The sequence below is a fragment of the Kogia breviceps genome, chromosome 5 (assembly GCF_026419965.1).
Source record: "Kogia breviceps isolate mKogBre1 chromosome 5, mKogBre1 haplotype 1, whole genome shotgun sequence".
Taxonomy (NCBI): domain Eukaryota; kingdom Metazoa; phylum Chordata; class Mammalia; order Artiodactyla; family Physeteridae; genus Kogia; species Kogia breviceps.
In genome coordinates, this window is record NC_081314.1 from 28,732,400 (window position 1) to 28,744,982 (window position 12,583).

The following is a 12,583-nucleotide window of genomic DNA, read 5'->3' on the forward strand; positions in this document are numbered from 1 at the left end:
ATTATTGGCCTATTTGTAAGTTTTCCGTATTTGTAAGTGGCTACTTGTGGAGTCCAGTGACCGGAAACCTAGAACATCACTTTGAACTCTCTCTGCTCAGTGTCGTTGTGAAAGTGTGACTCCTTCACGGGAGGGCTAGCCTAAACAAGAACAGTATTCCTCAGAAGCAGGAGGACAGATAGGCAGTAGAATGTGCTACAGCCTTTAACTTCTGGCTTTCTCCTTGACTTTTAACCACCAAACAGGAAATTCAGAATAAGCAGAAGGTGGGACCGAGTGATGACGCCCCTCGGAAGGGCCCAGAGTCTCTGCCTGTGGGTCACCACGACATCATCACAGATGTCGCCACGTTCCAGACGACACAGGGCTTCATTGTGACTGCTTCTAGAGATGGGATTGTTAAGGTTTGGAAATGAAAACTGGGTGATTTGTATAATTTGTAAAAATATATAAATATACTATAACTCAAGAGAAAAAGTATTTTTAGAGAACAGAGTGAACACAGATTCATTTGCATAATTTTCAGAATCATTTCTGTTTCATGATTAAACAAATCCCATTCAAGGTGGTTAAGGAAGTTGCTGGCATACTTGTATATATCTCAGCTGGAATTAGCCAGACAGTAGTATCTGGGACTTTCTTATTGTATATATCACAGAGGTAAGGAATTTAAAATGCTAAGACTTAGGTGATCTCAGTTTACTTTGTATTAAAAAAGATGACTGAAAGTTGGTTGTAAGCTATTATAATGTAAACACATTTTTTGCTATTAAAAATGCTATTCAAACCAGCCAATAAACTGTATTCAAGCATCTTAAGGGGTTTTTGTTTGTTTTTGTTGGTGTTTTTAACAGTAAACATTAGCAGAAGAATAACCTCTCCAGCAGCACGTGTTCTGAAGACATGGAGCCGGTGTTGCAGGGACTCAGTGAAAGAACTAGGCCTTATGCCCAGATCTCTGGATTCTCAGTATCATGCTTCCTGCTCTAGCCCACCTATCTTTCTTCCAGTTTTAGAGCTGGCCTTATTAGATGTTTAACCCTGTAGACTTGATCTCCTATGTGTCAGCTCCAGAGTAGTGTGTCTCTTCTTGGTCATCATTACTGTTTTTTATAGGCTCTACTATGAATTCTGAAACTTGGCCCATCAGCTTGCTTTTTATCCAGTGTATATTATTTATTAAATGCATGAAAAGAGAAAAATAAAAAGATTAAGCTGTTAAAAACATGCCCCAAATTTATATTTTTAGAAGACCAAAATTTGGTCTTTCCCACTAAAATAAACCCTTCAGAATTATCGATTATTGTTCACATAGGAACTTCTCCATCCACATTTAATTGTCATCCACTTCCAGAAGGGTTTATGGTGTTCAAAATATTTTAGTTTGAAATTAGCTACAGGAGTCTGTAAAACCAAGAAGTTGAACAGATAATCTAAGTCTAAGGAAAATACTTGTTTAAGAAATACTTAATTTCTATAATTATATAACTTAGTATGGGACATGACAGTTGCAGTGCATAGAATTCAACACGCTTAGTGTTTAGACAAGTAAACAATAAAACTATCAGAAAACCCCGTCGTTCAGAGAGGTCCAGGTCAGGAGTGATGGACTCTGATGGGCCGGGGAGCTCAGTGGATCCATAGAATATGCAAATTTGACATTGGCGTTGTCATGTTGTAGTGCGCCTCTTTCCCTTAATGTGTGCTAAGACCATATTTATAGAGGTTCTAGCTTCTAGGTCAGATTTAGAGTCTGCAGTGGTTGGGGAAAGTTTTTTGAGACATAAACTTGTTCTGAAAATGGGCCCCAAGCCTGGAGCCATTAGATAAGCCACAGACTGATAAACATGGGGAATGCTGAGGGAAGAGATGGAGTATGCTGATGGAGCTGTAATCCTTTTCCCCCCGCTATCTTCCTACCACTCATTCTCCCCACTTAAAAATCCGCCCCCCCCAGCTTTATAAAGGTCATTTGGTTGAATTGTTACTGAGCATTACAATCTGACGCCACATTGAGTTTGCATTTCTTTTTGACTTCCAGGGGTTTTCTTTAACACGTTTGATTCATAGTTCAGTGCAGAGATAATAGAAGAAATTGTCCTTTATAGTCAATTAATTTATAATTCTGTATCAAGAACATCACTGCTTATTTGTGTGAGTCTTGGTTTAAATAGGGTTTTGTTTAATTTACACTCAATTTGTGGTACTTTCCCTTTTAAGATGAAGAGGTAAATCATGGAAAATGCTAATATTAGGGATTAATATTTTTAAAAGGAACTTACTATTTATACTATGCTTCAGACCCCTCACCTACTAATGATTAAAATGGTGACCCAAAATGCTAAAATAATCTCAATCACCAAGGAAATGTTTGTTTGCTGTACTTCACTTACCAATGCCGCAAAGATAGACAAATAACATTTTAAAAGTATTTCCAACAATAAACAGAAGAAAGGAATTTTTGCTGAATCCAAAGTTAACCAGAAAAATCCCTTTTATTAAAATACCTCTTAAATATTGCTCATCAGTTTCCTGTACTTGAAACAAATTTTTCCTGAACTCCTAAGCACCATTTAGGATACATTAAGAAAGCTGATGTGCTTTATTCTTCTGTGTTACCTGAGTATGGATACAACCTTTTAACTCCTTGCTCTTTGGAGACATTGTGAGCTATTTCTATGGAGTTGCCTGGGTAAGGATGGCAGAAGTGATTTGTAAAAACACTGCAGATGGCTCTTCTTTCCCAGGTTTTATGAAGAGAGGTGTAGAAAAGAAAGGCAGATGATACCTGCTGGTCTTTGGTATCTGTAACCCTGTGCCCCATGCATCTGCGCAGGGCCTCCCTCCCTTTCTGGAGAGTATGGCCATCTGTGCAGCCAGGCCACTACCACCAACTGTGGAGCCAGCTCTTAAAATTCAGCATTATGTCTAAATTAAGTATTGCTACTTTGGTGTCTAGTTGTTGAAAACATTAGCCCTATCATAAGATTAAAAATCAGTTATGTGATCTGGATGGGAGTGAGGAGAAAGAGCCACCAGAGATGCACTTTGAAGACCTTTCCTGGTTTTCACTCTGATCTCTTTTTGCATCTCTGGCGCCCCCACCCCCCCACCAATAAAGATTTGTAGATTAAGACATGGACACCTTTATCTTTTCCAAACTCGGTGTGCATTTAAGCTCCTTTTAGAGCTCTGCCCGTCCTCTTCGCTGCTGCTCACTATTTACTAAAGAGCTACCTGATGGGTACCTCAGAGCTTCACCCATGACATGTTGTGTCTTTACTATTCTTGTCTAAAGAATACATGGATTAGTAAAAATAATAATAATGGGAAAGAAAGAATAAAAGTCTATCAAAATGGCCAGGCAGGAAGCTCTACATAATTTATGTTCTGGGGAAATAGGAGTTTCTCAGTGAGTTAAGGAGGATTTGGAGCTGGGAAAAATTACCCTCTGTTTCTCACCTGTCCAAGCAAACAAACAACTGCACAAGGTGGAGGAAAGCTTCCCGCACAAGCCCATTGGCGATCCAGTCAGTCCAGACAGAGACGGGGGTGTGTTGAAATGAAATCGTCGAGGAAGGTCAAATTTTCAAAGTTACGACATACAATGGCATCAATTTCTAGGGTTAATGTTAGGATATCCCAAAACATTAACCTTTGGTTAAATAGATGAGCCTTAATCAGTCCTAAACTGAGAAAGAAGGCTTGGTTTATAGAAAGTGGACTGTACGGAGACCTACAATTTAAAACTCATGAGTGTTGGCCCATGTATATACACGTGTACACATTATAACATTTAACTTCAAATTGCATCTCCATTAGACTTTTCAAAAGACTCCTTTTATTCTTCCATCTTTTAATGATAACAGTTCTTGAACATACCAGTCTCAGAATTATCAGGGATTATCAGGAATGGTCAAATAAATGGACAAGATATATCTTAATACCAGAGAGTGCAAGGGGTCAAGTTCTCTGATGACCCACCACCTGTTACTTGTTCTGCTCTCCAAAGCGGACCTTGGATGCAGACAGAAATCCAAGTAAAAGTCGTCCAACATTGTGTTCATGAATTTAGTTATTTAAGCCCAGAGTCTTACCATGCTTCCTGAGGCTAAACTCTTCGAGCACTTCTTTATCATGTTGTTTGGGAGCCGTTTTTATCACCCCTTTCCCACTTTTAAAGGTGTGGGATGTGTTTCTCGTAAAATTTTGAACAGTATCATCTCTGCTGCCTCTTGCTATTCTTGACAGATGTTTTTTATGTTGAAAGAATTTTGCCTTCTGTAATACATCTTTGAGGGTAGCTTTATGTGGTCCAGGAAGGAAGCTATACAATGAAAGAAGAGAAACCCCATAGAAGATAAATACCATTTCAACTGTAACAGATTCTATGTTAACCCGTCTTCCTAAATAATTGTGCACCCATTCCTTGTTGCATCCTTCCTTTCAGGGTAAGTTTATTGAGATGATTCAATTGGGGATTTACACTGAACAGGTAGATTAGAAGCTGACGAATAACATATCTTGTCAAAGTATGCAAAAGTATAATTTTAACAGCACAGTTTCTTCTTCATGAAGTATGTTCCACTCAGAACTTCATTATGGTTGGCTCCTGTTTATTCAGATGTTGGTTCAAATGGTACCTCCTTAGAGACCACCAGATGTATAGTTTTCCCTGTCCCAGTCACGCAGCACAACATGCTCTTATTTTTTTCCTAACGCTTATTACTATCTGATTTTTATTTACTTGTAAGCTTTGTGATTTGTTCCCCACTCTTCCACCATCCCAGACAGAAAGTGTCATGAGACCATGTCTTGTCACCATAGTAACCCCAGGAACCTAGAGGAGTGCTTAGCACATGGTAGATATAAGTATTTGTCTAGTGAAAGCATCAGTGAATGCCCCTTCTTCCCTCCCTCTCTCCCTCCCATCCATCCGTCCATCCATCCATCCGTCCATCCATCCAAATGTTCATGCTTTATGGAAGTCACTGTGTTAGGTACAGTGGGGGACGCAGAAATAGCGCCCAGTTTGGCAGGCACACAAGGCGTTTGGTTGGGAGTCAAGAGTAACCCAACGATAAAGGGAAGCTGGGGTCAGACTCTGGGAGGCCTTGAATGCCAGAATCAGAAGCCAAGTGCTGCCCAGAAGTCCTAGCCTGTCCAAACTTTCTGTGCTTATGGAAATGTCCTATGATCTGCACTGGCCAGTATGGCAGCCACTGGTCACGTGTGGCTATCGAGCACTTGAAACGTGGTTAGTGTGACCAAGAAGCTGAATTTTTAGTTTCATTTAGCTGAAAGCTAGTGGCTACTGTAGTGGACAGCATGGAAAGGGAGCCATTTTAGACCTCATCTCACAGGGAGGCAGTGGAAAGAGCCTTGGGTCCTGGAACATTCTTACATTCTAGGTCCTCTAGTTACTAGCTGAGCAGCTCTGAGCGGATCACTTAACTAGAGGGAACCTTGTTTCTTTGGGTGTAAAATGAGGATGAAAACCACCAGTGTTGCTGTGAGCGACAATCGAAGTCCCATGGTGTCTGCTGGTTACAGATGAGGAGACTGAGTGTGAGGCTGCAGGAGAGGCAGAGCTGAGGCTACAATCAACTCTTCTGATAGAGTCCCGTGTGACTTCCACTCAACTAGGTTTTATGCAGGACATTATGGAGACCTATCAAGATATTTGGGATAAGAAAGTGAAATGATAAATGTCATGCTGTCAGAAGCACCTGGATATGGGTGCAGAACCACAGGAGGGCTGGTGGCCTGGGGCAGAAGTTAAGAAGCTATGTGGAGCCTGGCACATAAACTCTTCAAAAATTTTTAGAATAAGTGAGAGCCCGGTGGCATAAGAGAAACTAACTGAATTGTGGTCACGGGAAGAGTCATGAGAACTCCAATATGTTGAGACCAGGAGGACAGTGGCAACATTCATCATATTCACCATGATCCATTCCTTTGCATTTGGATTTTTCTGCTTTATCCAGCTATAAATCTGATCTGTCTCACAAAAACATCACTATTTAGAAAATGAGTAAGTAGAGGATGTAAAAAGAATTTAAAGTTATTTTGCTTTCCCCTTTCTCTCTGTGTCTTTGTCTCTCTCTCACAAACACTCACTGCATATTCTTCTTCCGTCTATAACGATAGCTGAAGGTAAGGGAGACATCAAACCAACCAAGAAGCCTACCATTCATGTCACACAGATCCTGAGGCCTCCACACCTTATATACTGTATGTCTGGGCTTCTGTCAGTGCTATCAGGGATGTACTACATTGATCAACAAACTCCTCCCAATCACCAAGAACAGCGGCCACGGCTAAATTCCAGTGCAAATACCATTTCCTTACACCTTCCCCCATTTTGCTCTTCTCTATATTTTCTTGTTAATTTCCAGACTAAATATTATGAACTCAAATCCTCCAAAGTTGTAACTGTCTGTATGCACAAACTACGGCCCCACAGATCGTGAGGGGACATTCTTTCAGGTCTGGAACATACTGTTTCCATGGCTTGAGTTTATCTTGTCCATACTGGTCTCTCCCCTCCATCCTCATTCTCTTTCCCTTTGCATTGGCTCCTTTTTATAGTAAATTTAGTTAACTGTTGTCTAACTCCCTCTTTGTTAAAAAAAAGTTGTTAAATTGGTAATTGCTTCTATAGCATTATGTTGCATTTTTTCCGGTCAAATATTTTTATTCTTAAAAGGGTTGAACATGATAAACACCACATCTCTGAATTTCCACCTTTTCCACTGTGTCATACGTGGAGTTGGTGTTGGAAAAGAATTTGATAAGAATCATTTGATTACTCTGGGAATCATACAGACTTTCTGCTTTTCTTTCTCCCATTCTATATTGTTCAGATACTTCTTTGCTGATGGTTAACTTCGACAATATGTAATCAAGATAAAGAAACAGGAGTGAAATACTGTCCATTCATTTTGCAACGTGTGCGCAGCACCAGTAAAGCTTCTAGAAAGAAAGATGTGGCAACTCGGTAAAATGCGGTGGGTGGAACTAATTGTAGATTTCAATCCTCTGTGATCACAGATTCCTTCAACCATGCAGACAACCAGGAGTCAGCCCAGCTGCATTTATTAGTTGACTGGATGCACTGGAGTGGAAAATGCAGACAAGATTACTTTTATTTCGAGAATTCTTTTAATCTTAATACACTTTCTGTGTGTCTAGAAAACAACTTTGGAAAGCAGAATTACAACAGGTGTATATTCATATGGCACTGGCGACTGTGTCCATTTTTACAATTCAATTGTTCCGGTTCTGGCCTGTCATCGCTTTCAAGTCTGGCAGGCGTGCTTGTCTGCCTGGATGAATAGGCAGGTGGCTTTCAGTCTTTCACTGTCTCTGAGTGGATCTAAGTACTTACATAGAGGCTGCCCTGCAATCTCTCCTTCGTGGGCATCTGTCTCTTGCTTGTGGTTTGGTTCAGTGTCTTACCAGAGAAGAACAAGCTTTTACCTGTATTTCTCAGACTCTGACAGCGGAATGATCTAATTCTCGCGTGGCAAGTCATCCTGTGTCCAGGCCTCTTGCCTCTGCATCCCTTCTGTTGAAGAGCTCAGGCAGGCAGTTTCAGAAGCAGCTGTGTGCTTGTTACCTTTTATTATAGTCTTTGGTTACTTAGAGAAGGCCTGGGGAGTCCCAGCCTAACACATGGTCAGGGAGTCACTAATGGCAGTGTGGATTTCATGTCTCAATTCCTTATGCCCCAGCATTTCCTGACATTTCACCATTCCAGGTATGTGGGAGAATCTGAGCCTCCAGTGTATCTTAGGGCAATGTGCAGAAGCGGGAAGAAACACAGGGTGGGAATGGTTTCCAGAGACGTCTTTAATTTGTATAGGCTGGCTCCCGCACCTGCCCTTGCAATTATCTATAATATGTGGAGCCTGATCCACATGCAAATTCGAAGCCCCTTTCCACGCTACCAGACACCTGCAGCAGGGGGAGCCCTGCTCCTCCTGGACTGACCGCACAGGCCTGTTTAGACCTGACTTCAGAAGCATTTGCTGCTGGACAGTTCCCCTGCTTCCCAGTAAGGTGATAGGCTTCTTGGAGCTTCTGGAGCTGGGGCTTCCGGGCTGGGGGGGAGGGGCTTGGGCCCCATGACCACACAGGAATGCACACTCTGCACAGTAGAAGCCACACTGTCAGAAGCATCTGTCTAAGTGTGATTCTCAGGGGCTGGGGCACTCTGATTTCAGTCAGATGTGGGGCACGTATGCACGTGTTAGCATGATTTACGCTGAAACAACCACCCACCAAAAAACCCCACTCTCCTAACTGCTTGATTTCAATTATTTTTAATTAAAAAATAAGTAATAGTCATACATGCAAAGGCTATGATATATATGTATATTATTATTTAAAAATGACTTTTGCCTTTGTTGCTGATACATTTATTTTAATTAAGATATTTTAAAAAGTAAATTCTACTCTTATTCCATTCTTTGGATATATTCTATTTTTTTCTATAACATTGCTTTAAAATAATTATTTTTAAAAATTAAAAAGCAGTTTTTACATCTTTAAAAAATTGAAGTATAGTTAATTTACAATGTGTTAATTTCTGTTTTTTTAATTGTATTTTTTTATTAAAGTATTTTTAAAATTTTAGTATATATTTTTTTCTATTACACCTTAAGAGCAGTGTTTAGCTCATTAGCTTTTAGAGTTTAAAAAATATCCCTAATGTACTATGGAAAACATTATGGAGGTTCCTCAAAAAATTAAAAATAGAACTGCCATATGATCCAGCAATTCCACTTCTGGGTATTTGCCTGAAGAAAATGAAAACACTAATTTGAAAAGATATATGCACCCCTATGTTCATTGCAGCAAAATTCACAATAACCAAGATATGGACTCAAACTATGTATCCATCAACAGATGAATGGGATAAAGAAGATGTGGTGTATATAGATACAGTGGAATACTACTCAGCCACAAAAAAGAATGAAATAATACCATTTATAATATGGATAGACCTAGAGGGTTTCATGCTAAGTGAAATATGTCAGACAAACACCATATGATTTCACTTATATGTGGAATCTAAACAAACAAACAAAACACGCAGAAACAGATTCCTTGATACAGAGAACAAACTGGTGGCTGCTAGAGAGGAAGGGGAGGGAGGATGGGTGAAACAGGTGAAGGGGATTAAGAGGTGCACACTTCCAGTTATAAAATAAATAAGTCACGGGGATGAAATATACAGAGTAGGGAATATAGTCAGTAACAGTGTAACAATTTTAAATGGGGACAGATGGTAACTAGACTTATGGTGATCATCTAGTAATGTATATAAATGTTGACTCACTATTTTGTACACTTGAAACTAATATAACATTGTATGCCAATTAAAAAAATTTCCCTAACATAAGAAATAAAACTATAAACTTTCTTAAAATATGAATTCTGAAACATCCCACAAGTTTTGGCATGTAATATTTTGATTATTATACAGTTCTAAGTGTTTTTAAGTTTTCACTATGATTTTTGTCTCAGTTATTTAGAAATGTGATTTTGATTAAAAAAGTATGGGCTTAAAAAATATTGTTTGTATTAATTTCTAACTTAATTGCACTGTGTTCAATTTGGACTGTATGAAGCCAGTTCTTAGAGATTTGTTGACACTTGATTTATAAGTTAAAAACTGCACAATGGCTTCCCTGGTGGCACAGTGGTTGAGAGTCCCTGCCGATGCAGGGCACACGGGTTCGTGCCCCGGTCCGGGAGGATCCCACATGCCGCGGAGCGGCTGGTCCTGTGAGCCATGGCCGCTGAGCCTGCGCGTCCGGAGCCTGTGCTCCGCAACGGGAGAGGCCACAACAGTGAGAGGCCCGTGTACTGCAAAAAATAAAAAAATAACTGCACAATGAACACCTGTACACCCTCCACGTTGATGCAACAGTTGTTAATGTTCTGTGTGTTCAGAAGAATGTCTCATTCTTCTGTGCAGGATTCTATATGAGTCTATTAAATCAAGCTTGTTACTTATGATTAAATCTTTATATCTTTAATTTTTGACTGCTTGACCTAACAGTATTCAAACTGATGTAGCGAAATCTCCAACTCTGATATTTTAATGCCAATTTCTCCCTTTTCAACTTCCACATTGTATATTTCAAAATTATTTTATGACCCTCTATAAATTTAGAATTGTTGTATCTTCTTCATGAATTAAACACTTATCATCATGTACTGACCCTCTTTATCTCTACAAAATGGTTTTGTTTAAGAGCATATTTTATAGGACTCACTTCACTTAGAAACTAATACAACATTGTAAATCAACTATACTTCAATAAAATAAAAATATTTTAGGTATATTTTATCTGATATTAATATAGCTTTTCCAGTTTTCTTTTTAAAATATTTGCCTGTTATACTTTTTTTCCCATGATTTTACTTTCAACTTTTCCATGTCCTCATTTTGTAGCTGTGTCTCTTGAAAACAGTCATACCTGGATTTTATTTTGTTTTCTTTTTTTCTTTTTTTTTTCACGGTACGTGGGCTTCTCATTGTTGTGGCCTCTCCCATTGCAGAGCACAGGCTCCGGATGTGCAGTCTCAGCAGCCACGGCTCACGGGCCCAGCCACTCCGCGGCATGTGGGGTCTTCCCGGACCGGGGCACGAACCCGTGTCCCCTGCATCGGCAGGCAGACTCTCAACCACTGCACCACCAGGGAAGCCCCTTATTTTGTTTTCTTAAATCCATCATTCTCTAACTGGAACTGGCACGTTTAGTCTGTACATATTTGTTATAATTACTGATATATAGAAGTGGATTGGATTCTGCTGTCTTACTTTGTGCCTACCACTTGTCCTTTCTTTCCTTTCTTGCTTTTTCATTTAAAAAATATTATGTTGTTGTTTGTTTTTATTCCATTTTCCCTTACTACATTTTGGGTAGTTAGCTACTTTTTATTTTTTTTTTCATGTGTGCTCCCCAAATTTTAATGTATTTTTTAACATCTTTATTGGAGTATAATTGCTTTACAATGGTGTGTTAGTTTCTGCTTTATAACAAAGTGAATCAGCAATACATATACGTATATCGCCATATCTCTTCCCTCTTGCGTCTCCCTTCCACCCTCCCTAACCCACCCCTCTGGGTGGTCACAAAGCACCGAGCTGATCTCCCTGTGCTATGTGGCTGCTTCCCACTAGCTATGGATTTCACATTTGGTAGTATATATATGTCCATGACACTCTCTCACTTCGTCCCATTTTACCCTTCCCTCTCCCCGTGTCCTCAAGTCCATCCTCTACCTCTGTGTCTTTATTCCGATCCTGCCCCTAGGTTCTTCAGAACCTTTTTTTTTTTTTTTAAGATTCCATATATATGTGTTAGTATATGGTATTTGTTTTTCTCTTTCTGACTTACCTCACTCTGTATGACAGACTCTAGGTCCATCCACCTCACTACAAATAACATTTCTTTTTATGGCTGAGTAATATTCCATTGTATATATGTGCCACATGTTCTTTATCCATTCATCTGTTGATGGACACTTAGGTTGCTTCCATGTCTGGCTATTGTAAGTAGAGCTGCAATGAACATTGTGGTGCATGACTCTTTTTGAATTATGGTTTTCTCAGGGTATATGCCCAGTAGTGGGATTGCTAGGTCATATGGTAGTTCTATTTGTAGTTTTTTAAGGAACCTCCACACTGTTCTCCATAGTGGCTGTATCAATTTACATTCCCATGAGCAATGAAAGAGGGTTCCCTTTTCTCCACACCCTCTCCAGCATTTATTGTTTGTAGATTTTTTGATGATGGCCATTCTGTCTCGTGTGACATGACACCTCATTGTAGTTTTGATTTGCATTTCTCTAAAGATTAGTGACGTTGAGCATTCTTTCATGTGTTTGTTGGCAATCTGTATATCTTCTTTGGAGAAATGTCTATTTAGGTCTTCTGCCTATTTTGGGTTTGGGTTTTTTGTTATTCTGATATTGAGCTGCATGAGCTGCTTGAAAATTTGGGAGATTAGTCCTTTGTCGGTTGCTTCATTGGCAAATGTTTTCTCCCATTCTGAGGGTTGTCTTTTCACATTGTTTATGTTTTTCTTTGCTGTTCAAAAGCTTTTAAGTTTCATTAGGTCCCATTTGTTTATTTTTGTTTTTATTTCAGTTTCTTTAGGAGATGGGTCAAAAAGTATCTTGTTGTGATTTATGTCATAGAGTGTTCTGCCAATGTTTTCCTGTAAGAGTTTTATAGTGTCTGGCCTTACATTTAGGTCTTTAATACATTTTGAGTTTATTTTTGTGATGGTGCTAGGGAGTGTTCGAATTTCATTCTTTTACTTGTAGCTGTCCAGTTTTCCCAGCACCACTTATTGAAGAGGCTGTCTTTTCTCCATTGTATATGCTTGCCTCCTTTATCAAAGATAAGGTGACCATATGTGCATGGGTTTATCTCTATGCTTTTATCCTGTTCCATTGATCTATATTTCTGTTTTTGTGCCCATAACATGCTGTATTGATTACTTTAGCTCTGTAGTCTGAAGTCTGGGAGCCTGATACCTCCAGCTCCGTTTTTCTTTCT

At 39.4% G+C, this 12,583-nt stretch overlaps 2 protein-coding genes across 7 annotated transcripts in view; one reads left to right on the forward strand and one right to left on the reverse strand.

Moving 5' to 3' along the window:
* Positions 1–817, forward strand: part of PIK3R4 (phosphoinositide-3-kinase regulatory subunit 4) — a 71,905-nt gene extending 71,088 nt beyond the window's left edge. For 2 of the 4 annotated variants that reach the window (XM_059065466.2, XM_059065468.2), the window contains one exon: positions 246–817. In XM_059065466.2, coding sequence (XP_058921449.1) covers positions 246–416 — 171 coding nt within the window. In that variant the 3' untranslated portion in view covers positions 417–817. The remainder of the gene's footprint in view (positions 1–245) is intronic. The other 2 variants (XR_010840637.1, XM_067033806.1) reach the window with 2 other exon arrangements.
* A 3,001-nt stretch (positions 818–3,818) lies between these two features.
* Positions 3,819–12,583, reverse strand: part of COL6A6 (collagen type VI alpha 6 chain) — a 177,283-nt gene continuing 168,518 nt past the window's right edge. For all 3 annotated transcript variants that reach the window (XR_010840635.1, XR_010840636.1, XM_059065465.2), the window contains one exon: positions 3,819–4,327. Coding sequence is in view for 1 of the 3 variants with exons in the window: in XM_059065465.2 (XP_058921448.2) it covers positions 4,072–4,327 (256 nt within the window). In the remaining 2 variants the exon portion in view is untranslated. The remainder of the gene's footprint in view (positions 4,328–12,583) is intronic.